Source organism: Aptenodytes patagonicus, chromosome 2 (assembly GCF_965638725.1).
Source record: "Aptenodytes patagonicus chromosome 2, bAptPat1.pri.cur, whole genome shotgun sequence".
In the NCBI taxonomy this organism is placed as follows: Eukaryota; Metazoa; Chordata; class Aves; order Sphenisciformes; family Spheniscidae; genus Aptenodytes; species Aptenodytes patagonicus.
The window spans coordinates 49,139,488-49,158,142 of record NC_134950.1 but is presented as its reverse complement, the minus strand read 5'-3'; the positions used below and the strand labels follow the sequence as shown (position 1 = coordinate 49,158,142).

Here is an 18,655-nt window from a genome sequence, read left to right as displayed (position 1 = left end):
TCAATGGGTAAAGCAGCAGATACAATTTTTCAGCTATTTGGAGTATTTCATTCACGACAATAACATAAGCCAGTCATCCCAAATTGGTATAGTAACTAGTACATTAATTGATACAGAGTGAAAAATGTACACTTCAGCTCTTGGTGTTTATTTACCCTTAAGAATTTTGCTTTCCCTTCACTGATGTGGTTTAAAGAAAGTCTTAAATCCATTCCAACAATCTGTGTTTAATTCAAATATCCCTTCCCACGTATCCTGTAAAAAAATTTCTGAACTAGCACAAGATGTCACTTCCAGTAATTCACTGTTAAGAAAAATAAAAGTTATTTAAACCCTACCCTCTCCTACCTTGCAAAAAATTCCTACTTCCAACCAAACTGTTGCTGCCTCACTAAGTTGCATCTATATTAAGAAGCAGCATTACCAAAAATTATCATCTCTGAAGTGAAACACTGCCAAAAAGCCTGCATCCATGCTGTATGCATTTTATGGATTTTACTTTGGGCTAGCACTGGTCTAATCCACAGGACTGAGCAGCCCAGAAGCACATCATGTGCGGTCCTGGAACACATCTGGATTAATTTTGCCTGGAAGGTATCCACTTTGTGGATTACAAGACCACTTCACAATGAAAACAGAGCGCTGTAAATAGGGACAGTATCTTAAAAAAAGAAAGTATGCCTGATCTAAAACACTCATAGACACTTTCTCTCATCTAGACTTCAGTCGAAACTAAGTTTTCACTCACAGGCTAATGTGTTTCAGAAGTATGGATGCACTATTCCCAACATGCCGGCATGCCCAAGCGACAAGCCTCTACTAGACTGCTTCTCACCTTCCATCAGCGTGAAGTCTTCGCCAATCAGAAGTGTGGCAAACGCCCCAGCCCCACGCTACTACGTCCATCCCAGCATATTACACTGTGCTTCGGAATCTTTTGGATTGAATTCACCGGATTAGAAAAATATGGGCGACAGCAATACGCAATAATATTGATCAACAGCCCTGACTGCAAATGGATGTTTAAAGTATTTGAAGTTTTTGTCCTTTTACTAAGTTAAGGTAGAAAGAGGTCAAGAACAAGGGACAGAATAGCTGTATTTTGGATGCAATCATAAGTTGACCTTCAGTTAAAACCACCTGATTCCTGAAAGCAAGTTTCAGAAGAGAAACAGAACCCATAGCAGTATCATTGTCAAAAAAAGAACAGCCATTAGTTACAAATACCCAGCTAATTTTTACTAGTGAGGCTTTTACTACTTGGACTCAAACAGCTACTGCTAACACATCTGCTCAGACCTATTCACTTTAACAAAACCTTTTGAGATTTATTCTTCACATATTGTTGCTAGTGACTATAACGTATCACTTTGTGGCACCTTTTGTGTTTCTGATTCAAGGAAATAAATTACATTTAGCATTTTTCCCCCTACCTTTAGCAAAAGGCCATTTGTTCAAAAATACAAGTGAGAGAAAAGATAGGAAGATAAATGTTTTCCATATTATTCAGAGCGCTTTCTATATGAAACAAAGAAATGCTTTAACAGAGTCAATATTCTTTAAGTGTTCCTTCAGCATACTATGTGTTATGATTCCAAACTTCTAGAACAAAGATATAAGTAGTTCATCATATCACCTGATAAGTCTACTGTCCAGTAACCTATGCTCAAAAGCAGTGCTAGTTAAACAAATAAAAAACCCTGTAGCATAAACAACAAAATCTGTATTCAATGACAGAAAACCAGTAAGCTTCAAAGTCATAAATATCATTGTCTTGGTTAGAATGAAAAAAGTTTAGAATTCATAATTCTATTTTGAACAGACATGGCAAGAAAAAGGAAGCACATGCATTTGAGCATCCAAGTAAAATTTGTATAGAATTTTACTGTTGTTTTCCTTCTTTTTTATGCAGGTACATACAGCAATTCTACCCAGAAAAAGATTTTAAGCCTCCCTCAAGCCCCACTATCTTATGTTTTATAGAAAGCAGAGGTTTTATCTTAATTTTATCAAATGCTATGGCAAGTTATGCTACTGCGATACAGGAATAATCACATCCTGCTGTCTGTTCCACATGCCTGTTGTATGCATTACGTATTCCACAATGAACCAAGCAGAAGTAACCACCTGTCCTTGCATCTCAGTCAGCAGTCTAACATCTCAGCTTAGACATATGATAAAAATGACTTTATATCAGTGCACCCAACTACCAACCTACCAGTAACTGCTGGAAGATCTTGAGAAACATAACAGTGGCAATGAATACAGATCTACTGCTCTTCTACTACAGTGCTTTACTGCAGCGTTGTTTCCCTAAACAGTTCTAGAAGCTTCTATAAATCCAAAGTAAATCCTTAAAAGCTAGCAAAGAATTAGTCTGAGGTATACCATAATTGACAAAGCAGAAGCCAACCAGTACATAGAATTTAACCAAAATACAAAGCAAGCCATCTTGATTTGTTCAACGTAGTTATTTGATGAATTCAGCTAAGATTTGAGTCATTTCTCAGAGGGCTAAAAAAAAAAAGGGGGGGGGCCAGAAAGAAATCTTGTTCATGTTTTCTCCATGTCTACTGTGAGACTGTTCTTGGTTGGGGATAGCTGTATTGCCAAACAGACACAAAAATGCCTTTGCTGGCTGCAACAGCATGAAGCAGAAGCAGTTCAAGTCAAGAAGAAAGTCGCTGAAAAGCAGCAACAAATAGAACACAGCAAGAAAAGCACGGAACAGACTCGTGCATCCTAGGAGACGCCCTGTTCGGAATCTGCAAATAAATTTATTTTTTCAGATCTGAGCAGCTCTTTATTTAAGAACTGGTAGCCAACATGCATTGATAAAAAGCATGCATCTCCACCTCCCTCTGCTGTCTAGACCACAGAAAACAACTAACTTCTATACTGTCAGCACAAGACATTCAGGAATAGTCTGTAGTTTCCAACCCTGTTTATGACTGAGAGATTAAATACAGATTTATGAGACAAACTATTTGAATGTTACATTATAAGTCTCAAAACTATATACTGAAAATGTTAAGTTAGAAGTAATGTTTGGGTTTCAGATTTTCTCTTCCCCCCCGCCCCTTTTCACTGCTTGTGTCACCTTAATGCAAGAGCAAGATAATTCAAAGACAATATGCAATCCTTAATAGATTAAGTATATTATTTTCTCTATCTAGCCTCATTTAATCCTATTTCGGGGATTCTTTTAATTCTTAAAAGTGGAGTGAACAAAGTAAACTGCTGCAAAGTCTCAAATCACTTAACTTGTTACACCTCACCTCCCATCTCAGAGGAGTTTATCTACTCTCCTCACAGTATAAAGTGCCAATTTAAAAAAAAATAGTAGTACATGAGCATATGAAATTTCTCAATCCTTAGCAGTCCTGAGATTACAGGCTCTTAAAGTCCAAGTTAAATCTGGGCTTTGGTTACCACGAGGACATAGAATTTACACATTTATTAAAAACAACCACCATTACCCTTATACCAGATTTCAACTGCATCACAACACAGCTGCATTTGTACTTCCAACCAAGGTACAGAATGCTTCAAAGAAAGTATGTTCCTTATGCTGAAGGAAGTGAATACAATAATCAATGTAACATCTATTTGAATGTAGTTGTAATAATAATGAGAAACAGATTATAGACAGAGAATTCTACTATATTAGCATGTATTCCTCAAAACAAGTTGAGGGTACATCTAGATCCTCCTTGTTGCTGGTGGCAGGATTCATTTCTTTTAGTTTGAAACTGAATTTGAAGCAGACAACTGGAGTTCCAGTGCAGTCAACAAGAAATGTAAATTTCTCCCTAGCATGTTCAGTCATTTGCTTATTTTAGGATGCAGATGTGATTCACTCCTACCTCTTCTCTTCCCACTCATTTGCTAGAACCAGGCCTCAATGAGATCAGAAGTCCACAGTGTCTTCTCTCCTAACTTTAGATGTCTACAGTGTGATCTACTGTTCTACATACACCTTAAGACAGGAAAGATAATACCAGAGTGGGCAGTTGCCATTAGACTAATACAACCTAGTATTGCTCAGCATAGCTTGAGCCCACATGTGCCAAGGGTTTTTTTGGGGTGGGGGCGTGTTCAGTGAAAAAAATCATCTTCAGACATTAGAACTTCATTTTTCCTATTTTTCAGTATCAATGAACACCAGCCAGTTTAGCTCAAACTATATGCCCCTTTTGCTCTATTCCCATCTATATCATAGCACAAAGAACTACATGGAAAAATCATCTTAACGATGTAAAAATACTTAAAGGCTCATGAACCAAAGATAAGCACACAGCTCCAGAGTAATTCACTACTTTCTGTACATACCATGCTGTAACGTAACACACGTGTCCTATATTGTTTTCTTGACAAATTTAATGTACAGTACTACTAGTTGCAACTCTGAGTAACAGCTCACTAAAAGCTATATATGATGTTTGCAACATTGGTAAAAAACGTAATGAGAATGACGTTCCTTCTTGCTTTGGTGCCAATTTACTGCTCAGCAGAAGACTAAAGAAGTAAAGACTTGTTTCTTCCTTTTTGTTTTGCACATTAGTCTTCTTCACACACATAAATTGCATCTAGCATAGATGTTTTTACAGAAACTTATCTATAGCTTCCATAGTTATTTATTCATGTACCGGGAGACATCCACCAGTTTCTTACAGATGCTATTTTCTTGGGACAATCAGACAGGCTATAAAACTTCAAAGTGAAGTAATATGCTATTAATTGATTAATTCCAATTGAGTTTTCAATGTCTAACTGCTCCAGTGTTTCTGCTGTTCTAACATTTTACACTAAAGGTCTTCACTTAAAAGTTGTGCATGGTAGTAGAATTTATAAAATTGATTTTGTAACACTCAAAATAATTCCACCATTTTACTATTAACTTTCTTATTAAATAATCGTTAACTTTGACTTAATACTATTAATAAGCTCCTAGTTCTACCCTGAAATATCACAGAACAGTTTACTCCAACAACTGCATAGCAGCATACTTACTTGTATATTGCTTTTCTCATCTTTAAACTGAGCCTAGCTATTTCAATATAGACAGCTAATCAAAGTTGAAGTAAGTCAGTCTGAATTATTTAGCAATAACACATATCTGATGTTAGAGTCTACAAATGCACCCAAAGGGATTCCACTTACTTACAAGAAAACACCTCAAGTCTATTTTGGGAAAGAAGCAATTGTAAAGGACAACTTCACACTAGATTACCTGCTTCTGAGGAAATGAAAATGCCTCCTTCCCAACTGTATTAAGGGCAACATGATGCTGGCCCTCCAAAATAAGCTGCTTGTTGTCTTCCACAACATATGCCTACGGAATATAATAAAGACATTAGCAGACTAGAAACTATCATAAGCTTCATAATACAGAGCTACTGACTTTCCCCCTAACTTAAGTGGAAGATGTTGTACCGTTCAAAACCTAAAGGCTAGCATGACATATATTTATTTTATGTGTACGCTTTTAATTTTGCAAGCACTGACAACTGCTGAAGTTTAGGCTGCCAATTTCCACTATTTAATATTTGCATTCTGGTAAATGAGATCCTCTTCTTCAAAGCAGACTGGGTCACTCTTACAGTTCCATGATAAAGCAAGCATTAACAAATCTCTTGGTTTAAGAATTCAGAATATTTTCTTTTAAGAGAACTTTTAAGAACTGGGTGCATTCAGAGTAATGTAAACCCACTTAAGCATACTTATTACAGTAACAGCTATTAAGACTGTCTTTGCTTCTTGACACCATTTTAGTTCATTTACCTGTTTTCAGAAAAAAATTTCATCCATAAATTTTGTATAAGTACACTTGAAAGTTCAGGATGCCATATTAAATTATTTTCTAACAGTCATATTTCACAGCCATATTACCACAAAGGCCACAACCATACATACCTTCCACAGTACAACAATGTTCAAATCAACTTCGCTGCATCTTTGTATCAATCTGACTGTCTCATCAAAAGATTGTTTCACAGCCCTTTGAGATGCGTGAGTATGAGATTGCACATGCGTTCTTTTAAATTCAGAGGATAAGCTTTGGAAAAAAAAGTCCGCACAAGGACTGGCTGAACTTATTATCTGCAAGGAAAAAAAGCAAGAAAGAGTACTCTCAGAACAGGATGCAAGCTGATACAAGTTACTCTAACAGAGCTCATCACTGTAGTATTTCAGTTCCGTTATCTTGCTTTGCTTCCCTTTGCAAACCTACAGGATGCCCCACGTCTTGGTTTCCATGCTTGCCCTGTTAGAGATCAGCCCTACCTAATGAGCTGTCTAAGGTAACACAGGGAAACAGAGCTATAGATTATTGGCCTAAAACTACAAACACCAAATGTGGAAATAAGGGCTTTGATTGTTACCACCAGACAGCCTACCGTCGTATCTCAGGTGTAGTGGAGAGAGCTGAAGTATCCAACTAACACACAAACTAACTGACATGCAAGACATTATTGCTTATTAGTATTTTCCTCAGGTTAGCTAGAATTATTTATCAAAGTTAGGAACATACATTTTGCTAGCAATAGCAAAGATAATAGATTGCACAGCATATTCCCCATGTATAAGTGGCACAGCCAGAAGTACTGTGCTGTTTGTCAAGTTTGTCATCATTCGCGCTGAGCTTTTCCAACACCAAAAGCTTGATAAGGAAGCAGTGGTTTTAAGACCAACAGCAATGATACTTGGAGACAGCAGGATAAGTAAGAAACTTTAGCTTCCTAACCCCTCCCTTTCAAAAATGCAAAGAGGGATCATCTACCTCAGATTTTTATTCCTAACTTCAATTTATATGCCTACAAAATGAAATGGCAGTGAGTTGGTTTTCTTTGGCTTCTAAAAGCTGGATACATATATGGAAAACGTACACTCAGCATAAAATAAGCAATCTGACATCCAGCTAACTGAATCCACCATGCTGATGTAGATTCCTGATCTGATGCAAGTGGCCTACTTTCCTCAGGTTTTGGAAAAGCATTCGCTGTACCAAGATCATTTGCTAAAAGGATTCTTCTTCAGACAATACCTGTATGCTTAAAAAGATTAAAAAGTCTAGAGTCAAACTCTAAGAAAAATGAAACAGACTCCTACATTAGTAGTTTTGCAATTCTGATACCTACATCCATTAGAGGTTTCCAGATTATTTTTAGAATAAGCTGTAATTAGAATTTTTAAACTTATCTTAGTAAAAATATAATTAAGAAAAACGATAGAACAAGAATGACATCCACAGATCTCTACTAGAAAACTAGAGGACTGATAAATATGCAAAAGAACTGCTCTGAAGAGCTGGAAAGGAAGGAAAAACATTAGCAAAAAAGTTAGCATCACAATGCGCTCCCAAAGTAGTTCAGCTGTGGAGTTGGGAACTTAAAATTCCAGACTATCCACTAGCCTGTGCTACCTTACCTTCTCTTTTTTAACAAAGACAGCTGACCTAGAAGACCAATAGTTTATGATGTGCAAAACTCAACTTCCCAACTATGAAAGCACTATTCCCATTTTTAAAATTTAAAAAAGGCTTTCACTGGGATACTTGCACATGACAGGGATACCTTGCACAAGACAAAATATGCAGTTGCACCAATTCACCTACCTGTTCATTTCCAAAGACAATGTCTGCAAATGTGTAATTTTCTAAGGGATAAAAAGAGAAGGCATTGTTTCAGCATCATGAGAAGTCACAACTTCAGCAAGCATCCAAATAGTATTTTCTTCAAAAAGTTACCACATTCAGGAGAGAACCCACCTTCTGAGTTTTTGCATCTGACTGCTTTAAAGCATAACTTCGCTCTCTCTCTGCTAGCAAGTTTAGTATCTGAAAGAAAAAGGTTGCAAAATTTTTTTCCCCCTCAACATAATCAGAGTCCTTCCTCATTAGCAAAAGTCAGCCTTTAAACTTCACAAATAAAAAAAACCACACTGATGATACTCAAGAAGCATAACTAATCAAGCAGAGCAACTGCATGACAGTAAAGATGATGAATTTTCTGTGACTGCATGGTAGTAAAGAAGATACATCTTCTGCTGACCCCTTCCATCTACTTCTAGAGCAGGAAGCGAGCCATAATACATAAAGGAGACAGAGAAAGAAGAAAGGAACAGAAGACAAAAGATTCAGTTTATCTGACTGGCTCACCCTCAATATTAATACAAGAGGAATACAGGTCTAGACTAATTTTTAAGTACATAAAATGTCAGCATACAAGTAAAGATAACATTTGTTAGATACAATAATAGCACTTTTTTTTTGCCTGGCATAGTTAGTCTTCTCAAAAATTAGCAACTTGTATTAGCTAAGGCAGGATACAGCCCTAGCAATTCTGGTATATTTCTAATAACTGAATAGAGCACTTGTCAAATATTCTATTCATCAGTTAAATTTAACACTGATATAATTAACTAAAAGTAAAGGAACACTGAAACATATTACTTGTGAGGCAAATTATCAGCCAACCCAGACATAGATTTCTCTACATCACAGAAATAATTTACCTGTAAGTTAAGCCCGTTTAAATTAATGAAGTCTGAAAGTTATCTGTCAATATACTTTTCTTGAAACACTAACAAAAGAAGGGCTGTAGTATGTTTCAAAGGGACATAAAGTTTTTAGAAATTAATTATTCTGAAAGCCAAATTCAACTCCTTGTAAGATTCTTTTAACTGTTCTTGTCAGGCAGAAGCTAGACTTGCCATCCTTTTGGTGATAAAGATACACACCTTTGTCTTCAGAGATGTTAACAGATTTTTGAAGCTTCCAGTGCTTGCTATTACTTGAAACTTGCACAATATGAAATTCTTTAACACCAGTCTCACTCTAAGGAAGAAACAAAAATTATGTCAAATAAGACCAATCATAATTATGATGTTGTACATCACATAGTAAGTGTTCATTGCAAAGTGGCACTGTTAGAATCTTAATTTAACTCATTATTCACACCATCCATAATACAGTACTAAGGAAAGACAAGAAGAGAATTAAGACCCACAGTAACGTAAAACAACAGTCCCAGCTCACAGCAACTTCCAATTCCAGTAAACAAAGCCACACAAAGAGGAAACAAAGATACCCCAGAAAAATACCTGCAAGCTAGTATTTTAGATTAAGACGACTATAATAAAACCTAGGCTTTTAACTCCAATGCAGAACACTGTCCACAAGGCCACTTAGTTTCTAAGATTATTTAGGAATATTGCTACGTCATATATCTCAGAAATCCAAGAAATTTTTTTTTTTTTTTACCGTATATACACACAATGAAAAGTAGCTTTTGGGGTTGGTTTCCCAAAGAGTGAGGTGGTAGTGGAAAATTAAGTCTCACACAATGTTATCTGTTAACTTGGTAAGTACTATATAAAACATTCCTTCCTCCTCAAAGGAGGAGTGGACAATATTCACTTTAGTAGCTGAAGAAAAAACAGAGCGTACGCACCTTTAAAACAAAATGACAAATCAGCTCAGTGATTCCACTACCAGCTAAGTGTCTAGGAATTCTATAAACAGAGGATTCAATTACCGTGCTTTGTGTTTGAAAAAATGGGAGCAGCTTTACCAAAAAATGAGTAAATTTAAATTAGCATGGTATGAAAAACTGAAATATTTTCACCTGCTTTGCTAAGTCCACAGACCACAACAGACATATCTATATTTGGATTTTATTTGCAAAAAAGTCTTTTAGGGTTTGGTAACAAATGTAAACACAGAAACTTCTGTCAAGCTGGAGCTTAAATTTTGACTTCACATTACTGCTAATTCTACCAGTGTTTTCACTGAAAGGTTGCATGGGGCACAGGTTGTCTCATTCAGAACTATCTTGAAAGTTGTGATCATCAAGAACATTCATGAATTTGGAATAAATCTTCCTAAAAGAAAAAAAAGACTCCGAACTACAGTACTGGAATTTGCTTAGGATAGAGATAGTTATAGCAGACTTCCAGAGAGTTAAGATATAACATAATGTTAGTACTCTTTCCAACAGTAACTGAAATGATTAAATATGCAAGGTTTAGTTAGTGTTTGCGAAGAAGTTGTAAAAAACCTTTTACTTAAGTCTTGGTTCTACTGGTGACACACATCTGCTGAGCTTTAGAACAGTATTATTATTAAAAATAACTTACAGTATTGATATTTTCTACATCCACAAACACCAACATATTGTCTCCTCTGCCTTCTTCATCTTCAAGTGCATTACTTCTGCAGACAGTAGCTCGAATATGCAGAGACCGGCTAGTACAAATAACTGCAGTGTGCCTTAATACTCTATGACTAGGAAGGAGTGGAAGGGAAGAAAAAAAAAAAAGAAAGAAGACATTCTGAACAACCAGGACTGCTGTCCAGAACCTGTCATCAAGAAGTTTAGCTTTTATGTTTGTCATTAATACTAAGGCCATTTGACAAATTATTACTTTCAACCACCAAAGAGACACTTTTCTCTTTAGCTTCTTATCAATACTATATTATTTTTAACAGTCATGCTGCATGGGTAGGTGCTGTTCAAACATGCAGTCCCTTAGCCAGTTTGAAATACTACAGGAAAAGGTTCATATAGTTACTGTGACGAAAAATACATCAGAAATATTTCTGATGTAAGACAACTGGCACAGCGAAAGCAAACAGGCATGTATTGGCACAGGCATGTCATTAAGCTATTTAATGCCACCACGTGCTTTGGCAAATAGAGTTTTTGAGTAAATAAACCATAAAAGGCCCACTAGTTAGTCACATCTCCTGCACAAACGTTTACTAAAAAGCATTTAGACAATATCACTGCATTCAACAAATTCCCCTGAACTGAGAATCTTGAAAGTTTACTTCTAGAACCATCACTCTGCCTTTTTCCAGGCATGCTCAACCTCCAGGCCAGCAAGCCCTTCGTAAAAGTTACCTTCCTGTTTTTCTAATGAGTAAACTTCCATTCTTGGACACCATCAAAACACGTGAGCTTTTCCCACATAGAAGCTTTGTGTTACCATAACTTCCACTTGGAAACATTAGAGGTATGTAAAAATTTGATATGCATTACCTACTAAATATGCCGAAACATCATGCAATACTTATTTTGGGAGGGGAAATCAGTGGTTTCCTAAACTCTACTTCAGTGTCACAAGCTACAGAATAAACTTAACAGTTTTGCAGTTAATCTGCAGACAGATATATAGATGTCTGTATAGCTTTCAAGTGACACAAATTAAATAATTTTTTGAAAATTTAAAAGCTATGCTCAGTCCACAAAGAGTACTGTTAAACAAGATCACATCTCTTAAGTTCCCCTGGAAACTTCAATACCATAGGGAACAAATATATTCCCCAAACAACCACCTTCCATCTCTGAAACACCTCACTTTGAATACTATGAACTCAGAGGAGAAATAAGTTCTGTTCTTAAAAAAAAAAGGAAGAAAAAATAACTACATCGTAGGGGGACAAATTCCCTATTCCTACAGACTAGCTTAAAGCCAAATGAAAAGTTAACTTTGGCATTTCAGAAGCTGCAGAAAAATCTAAACAAAAGGTGCATTGGCATGACTTAGTTTGATTTCAAGAATACACCACTGATCCACGCTCTAGACCATCTTCAACTTACTTGGCTTTGGTTTACATTACAGAGCAGTCTCACAGCACATGAGCTTGGTTTCTTTCTCAGAACCAGCCTGGAAAACAAGCTCCAGCCACAAGCAGACATTCAGTCCATGTGACTAGAGCTCATCTGAAGTAGCCCTGCTCCCCACCATCATTCTGAATATGTATAGTATAGAGACCAGGTGTGCTGGTTTTGGCTGGGATAGAGTTAGTTTTCTTCCTAGTAGCTAGTATGGGGCTATGTTTTGGATTTGTGCTGGAAACAGTGTTGATAACACAGGGATGTTTTCGTTACTGCTGAGCAGTGCTTACACAGAGTCAAGGCCTCTTCTGCTTCTCACCCCACCCCACCAGCAAGTAGGCTGGGGGTGCACAAGAAGCTGGGAGGGGACACAGCCGGGACAGCTGACCCCAACTGACCAAAGGGATATTCTATATCATATAATGTCATGCTCAGCACAAAGCTGGGGGAAGAAGGAAGGGGGGCGGGGGGGGAATGTTCAGAGTCATGGCATTTTAATCTTCCCAAGTAACCGTTACACATGATGGAGCCCTGTTTTCCTGGAGATGCCTGCCAATGGGAAGTAGCAAACGAATTCCTTTGCTTGTGTGTGCAGCTTTTGCTTTGCCTATTAAACTGTCCTTACCTCAACCCACAAGTTTTCTCTCTTTTACCCTTCAAGATTGTTCACTCCCCCCTGCCCTGTGGGATGGGGGAGACAAGCAGCTGTGTGGTGCTTAGTTGCCAGCTGGGATTAAACCACAACACCAGGTCCCCAGCCCTGATTACAGATCCACTCCTAGTCTGCACTGCTTCTTAAGGTGGGCAGAGACACATTCTCCAGACAAATCCAGCACACACAGCTCCATAATAAATTTCTCTCCCAGAAAATTAAATCATAACATTTATTAAGTCTGTGACCAGTATTCTTAGTGGGCTAAAAACTAAATCTAGATAAAGCCTGTTGCAACTTTTTCTCAGCTCTAGCTATGAGCTCTAACAGCCATAAGGTAGCAACGTAAGAACAGTATTTGCAGAAGAGTGCAAGAGAGGGGTAAAAAGAGACAGTTTTCATTTCTGAATTTGGCTGTTTGCTAGACTGCTACACTAAGGCTTCCTGAAGGCTGATCTCTTCACTTTCTGAACAAAGGCCTATTCACCCCAGAATCTTTGAAGAACAGGTTTCTCAAAAAAGTTCTCCCGAGCCTTGGACATGGGTGGGACTTGGGAATAAGTGACACAAGAAGTCAACTTGCTACCTTTCAAGTAAAGTTCAAAAGAAAGCACTATTTGTTAGCTTGTGGTGTCAAACTTGACTGTCCACTGTCTCAAGATGGTCCAAAAAGAAACTATACAACAGCATGCAAGTCAAACCTGGAATTTAATCCCTCCAAAGAGAATAAATTTTCATCATAATACAACTACTAACCACATTTTAACTAAGAACAAAATCTTTTGTTTTATAACATGCAGAAACAAATTAAATCATGATTTTCTTTCCCCTATGCCTCAGAAATATGTGCTTCCAGAGAAACTAAATACAAACAGAGTTTGTATTAACAGCATTCTATTAACACTCCTTCTGTTAAATTATATTAATAATTGCCACTTTGATGGCAGCAGTGTAGGCTATATAATGTCATATGGAAATTAGGTCATATAGTAGAAAAAAATTATTGCTTAGAATAGCAGATAACAGACCACTTTTACATGATCACAGCAATTGAGAGAAATTCAGTAAGATTTACATTTATGCTTACAATGTTTATGAAGTGTCTAATAAGTACGACAAAAAAGTAGATAAAAAACTTACCACATTTTTGAGTGTCTTTTAATACTTTCATAGTAAAACAAAAAGTTAATTTCATGAACACCTTCTTCATCTGGTCCCCGTAACCACATTGGCAGCTGCACTGAAGCCCCAGGAAGAAGAACAGCATCAGGAAGTGGGACATGTATTACTTCAGGCTGACCTCCTGTACCAACCCCAAAGTCTACAGAAGAAGCTGAAGATAGCAGTGCTGTACGCACAGAGGTAGGATCTGTCACAACAGTCTTGTAAGCACTACAGTTTTCAGAAGCTGAAGGACTTAGTGGCGTTAGAACAGCAGTATTTCCACCAAAAGTAAAAAATTCTGGATGCTTGGACACAACCTTCAGTGCGGTAAGCGGACACTTGCTTACATTCACAAATTCTACATATGCTTTTCTGATTTCTCCACAGAGAAGCCCTGTAGGAAAATTTATAAAGAACACCTGTATGGGAGAGAACAGGAGAAAAGAAAAACCTGAACATTAAGCCAAGTTTACAAATGCACATGAAAACAACCACCAACGTATTTAAACTATATTGCTCTCTACAGCTTCCTGAGGAGGGGAATGGGAGAGAGAGGTGCTGATCTCTTCTCCCTGGTAGCCAGTGACAGGACACATGGGAATGGTTCAAAGCTGCGCCAGGGGAGGTTCAGACTGGACATTAGGAAACATTTCTTTAGCAAGAGGGCAGTCAAACACGGGAACAGGCTTCCTAGAGAGGTGCCCCAAGCCTGTCAGTATTTAAGAGGCATTTGGACAACACCCTTAATAACATGCTTTAACTTTTGGTCAGCCCTGAATCAGTCAAGCAGTTGGACTAGATGATCGTTGTAGGTCCCTTCCAACTGAAATAGTCTATTCTATAGAGTGTTGTCACTAACCAGTTAGTCAGACCATTAATGACCCTAGTAAGGAAAACCACTATGTTTTAATTAACCAGCTTGAAGAACTATTCTAGAAGAATGGCAAACAAACACAAGAAAGCTTCTTTGCCTGTTCCCCCTAATCTTGAAATTTGGCTACAAAAGCTGTTGCCAACTAAAATTCTAAAGGGAATATAACAATTTCAGAATGATATTAATTTGGAGGCTTCAAGTTAAACCACAACAACTTGAAAAAAACCCCACACAAGTTTGGTACTGACAGATCAGAAATTTACTGGAAATATTTAGGCATTAACAAAGTCCAAGACTTCATTGTTCAAATTACATTTATAAGCTCTGGATTCAGCTGTTTGCTCAAAACTACCAATAGAAAGTAGCTACATACCTCCAACAAAGGCATTTCTTCTGTAATAATGGGATCTAAACGTCGATCAGGTCCATATTTAATAGATGTTTTTTCCTCTTTTGTGTTATTAAGTCGAGGCCCTTGGATTTCTAAATCTTGTCGTCCTCGCACAGATAACCCATTGGAGACAAACTTTCCTGAAACAATTTTTAACAAGATTTTTTTTTTTAAATAATTCCTAACTTTTTTCTGGTAAGTGATCCAAGGCTCCCTACCCAGTCTCAAAAGTTATTTTGGTTTTTCCATTATTGGGCACATGCAGCATTCATTGATTAAGCAGCATCACTGACAAAGAACTATTCAAAGCTTACTGTCACACATAACGCATTGCTATTGCAAGTTCAGACAGCCAGTCATCCGTTGTTGTGGACTTACTCTGCCCTTTAATAGTTTGACTACAATGCGGGGAGGGGGGCCATGGAGCATGAAGGTGATGTATTTATTTCCTTTCCCAGTTTCTGCCAAGCTAGAAAAGTCACCCAAAACATTTTTATTTCCTTCAGAGACAGGCCACCACTCAAAATATTTTTTTATTCCAAAGGTTCCAGTTCGTAGATAGCTAAACAAGCTTCATTATTTCTTTTAGACACTTTCAAACATGTGCTTTAATCCCCATTTCCTCCAACAACTAAATTTTCCCTGTGAGACAGTTTCAGATGAATGACTCAACAAAACATATCTAGTAGCATGCAATTAATAAGACATTTATATGTTAATATAAAGGAAAGAGAACCAAAATAAAGTCAAGATGCTAAAAAATTAATTATATCAGCCAAATTTAAATTTGGGAATCTATGCAAAGAACTTCAGTGCAACATGTAGACAAAAGCCGAAAGCTAACAAAGCAAAAAGACCCAGAAGAAAAATGAATGGCAAGAGAGTCAGTGAAAGTTATTATGGATTCATCATGGCATAGATGGAATGTTAAAAAAAAAAAAAAACAAAATTTAAACGGTTTCAGAATTTCCACAGATTTAAAAGGAACAGTAAGTATGGGTTTGGCAGAGGTTACTTCCCTTCTCATGGGATTCCTACAGGTGCCAATTCATTCTTTTCCCATTCTAGTTGTTTCCCTTGTTTCTACATCCTTACCTGAAGGAAGGCCTTGCATCATGATAGTCAAACATTAAACACTAGAATTTAGTTCTACTCTGCAGAAGCCATGCCTCCCCCTTCCAGAGACACACAACTTAAGGGAATAATACACTTACCTGTCTGTAATCCAATAGAAGGATCTATTCCATCTAATGTCACAGGACCCTGAACAGTGCCAAGATTATAAACGACTCCCAGAATATGTAGCTCCCCTGTTTGATGGGGAAAGAGCTTTAGTCTTGCCTGTGGAGATACGTTAAATTTTTGTTGTTGTTGCTACTAGAAAAAAGTATTATTACATTTAAATGTCCAATTGCTAAAGACACTCACAGCTACATTGACTTTATAGTCAATATTGTAGGCAGATGTAATTGCATGCAATAACTACAGGTCATTTACTGGATTCGGAATTTCATATATACAGAATTTACCAAACCAGTCCACAGCTGAGAGACACTTATTACATTAGAAAAGAATCCTAAATTGTAACAAAAATGAACTGTAACAGAGGCAGAATCACAGAATGGTTGAAGTTGGAAGAGACCTCTGGAGGTCATCTTGTCCAACTTGCCTGCTCAAGTAGGGCCACCTAGAGCCAGCTGCCCAGGACCATGTCCAAATGGCTTTTAATATCTCCAAGGATGGAGACTCTACAATCTCTCTGGGCAACCTGTGCCCAGTGCTCAGTCACCATCCCAGTAAAAAAAAAAAAGTGTTTCCTGATGTTCGTATGGAGCCTCCTGACTTTCAGTTTGTGCCCTCTGCCTCTTGTCCTGTCACATCATCCCTTCAGATATTTATACACACACTGATGAGATTCAGAAGTTCCGGTACTTCATATATCAGTAACGTCTTCTGTAAGTTTAGCATTAAGTTCAGATCATAACAAGTCTGAACTCCACCCTAAAGTTCAACACTGAAAAGACTATTTTTAAAACAAAGTATAGTACTTACCACTTTTGTCTCCTCACTATTAATTAAAAATTCTGCTATTGCTTCAGTTCCTATCATATCATCATCACATGTTCCCTGAAAAGAAGAAACAGCTTTTCAGATACTATTACTCCTAGGCAGAAAAAGTGCCATAAATATTACTTCCCACACATTTCCTAAAGTGTTCAAGGAAAAAAAAAAAGCATACAAATTTCAAACTGCAGACAGTTAGGACCAACAGGTGCTGTATACCCAGCTTCTCAGGCTTTCTGAATTAAAGCAGTAGCTAGAGAGCTCAGTAAACATTTACTTGAGAGAAATTTAAGATTTATCACTATAAATTGGAACCATTCCCTATCAATTTCACCAATACTCACAGAAATATTTATCATATCATTAAAGTAGCAGTTCAGACCACAACAGAAGGGAAAGCATATGGTAATCCTTAAGACTTCGTTGTGGTTTAACCCTGCAGGCAGCTAAAACACCACACAGCCATTTGCTCGCTCCCCCCCACCCCCAGTGGGATGGGGGAGAGAATTGGGGGGAAAAAAAGTAAGATTTGTGGGTTGAGATAAAAACAGTTTAATAGGACAGAAAAGGAAGGGAAAAGAATGATGATGATGATAACAATAATAATAATAACAATAACAATAATAATAATAATAATAATAATAATAAACAAAATAAGTGATGAACAATATAACTGCTCACCACCTGCCGACCGATGCCCAGCCAGTTCCTGAGCAGCGGTCGCCAGCCCCCGGCCAACTCCCCCCAGTTTATATGCTGAGCATGACGTCATATGGTATGGAATATCCCTTTGGCCAGTTTGGGTCAGCTGTCCTGGCTGTGCCCCCTCCCAGCTCCTTGTGCACCTCCAGCCTTCTCAGTCGGTAGAGTACGAGAAGCTGAAAAGTCCTTCACTAGTATAAGCACTACTTAGCAACAACTAAAACATCAGTGTGTTATCAACATTATTCTCATACTAAATCCGACACACAGCACTGTACCAGCTACTAGGAAGGAAATTAACTATCCCTGCCAAAACCAGGAGACTTATTTATATGAAACCATGTTCATAACTTTGGCAAACACTTACAGCACCTTTAGAGATCACTATGTTCCAAATGCTTTTGGCCAGGAAACCAAATTATTAGGGAATTTACTGTAATATTCAGTATTAGAACATATTAAAACCTTAAAAATATGAATGTGAGAACTGTCCTTCAGAGGGAGGTTTTGGCAGTATTAGTTGAAGTGTTAAAACAGTAGTAAGTAGTTCATCTAAAGTATTCAAAACATTAATTTTTAATACAATAAATTTTCATTTTTCTTCTAATTGAGATACCAAGATGTTCCTATGTCACACCAGCACAGTTTTTCAGAACACACATTTCACTACGTACAGTAGGTCGAGTAAGAAAAAGATATTTCATAACACACCTATTGACACTGCAAGTCATTTCTGCTGGTCAAGGCTAGTGACTCAAAATAGATGTACTATACATACAATGAAACGTTGGAAGTATTTTGCTTTGCATTAACCTTTACAATGCTCATTACAGTACGTTTCTTAACTTGGCTGCTTTGTGCCCTATGGATCTAGGAAAATCTAAACAATGCATAAAGAAATTCAGTAGCTACTTTTCTTTTTTAAATTTACACTTAAACCAGCTGTTTTCACACTACAGAATTTTGAAAACTTAAGTTAATATATACTCCATAACTGTAGCTGTTTGGTTTTGGTTGAAAAAGGATGAAGCTTTCCTTACCAGCTCTTTTGTTTCTCCATCATGCTTTGCATTGAAGTCTTTAGGTTGAAACTTCCACAGCAAGCAAAGGTCAGTCAAAAGAAGTGGAACTTTCAGAGGGTTTCGGAAGGACACTTCTACAGTTATTGGTTCTATTAAAGAAGTACA

The 18,655-nt window shown here is 37.3% G+C and overlaps 1 protein-coding gene across 4 annotated transcripts in view; it reads right to left on the bottom strand.

Moving 5' to 3' along the window:
• The window catches only part of TRAPPC8 (trafficking protein particle complex subunit 8), a 57,763-nt gene that overhangs the window by 8,538 nt on the left and 30,570 nt on the right, over positions 1 to 18,655 (bottom strand). For all 4 annotated transcript variants that reach the window (XM_076329787.1, XM_076329788.1, XM_076329789.1 and 1 more), the window contains 11 exons: positions 18,509 to 18,639; positions 16,755 to 16,829; positions 15,917 to 16,043; positions 14,685 to 14,842; positions 13,414 to 13,856; positions 10,138 to 10,285; positions 8,740 to 8,836; positions 7,769 to 7,837; positions 7,616 to 7,656; positions 5,917 to 6,102; positions 5,234 to 5,335 (listed from right to left, as the gene is read on the bottom strand). In XM_076329787.1, coding sequence (XP_076185902.1) covers positions 5,234 to 5,335; positions 5,917 to 6,102; positions 7,616 to 7,656; positions 7,769 to 7,837; positions 8,740 to 8,836; positions 10,138 to 10,285; positions 13,414 to 13,856; positions 14,685 to 14,842; positions 15,917 to 16,043; positions 16,755 to 16,829; positions 18,509 to 18,639 — 1,577 coding nt within the window. The remainder of the gene's footprint in view (positions 1 to 5,233; positions 5,336 to 5,916; positions 6,103 to 7,615; positions 7,657 to 7,768; positions 7,838 to 8,739; positions 8,837 to 10,137; positions 10,286 to 13,413; positions 13,857 to 14,684; positions 14,843 to 15,916; positions 16,044 to 16,754; positions 16,830 to 18,508; positions 18,640 to 18,655) is intronic.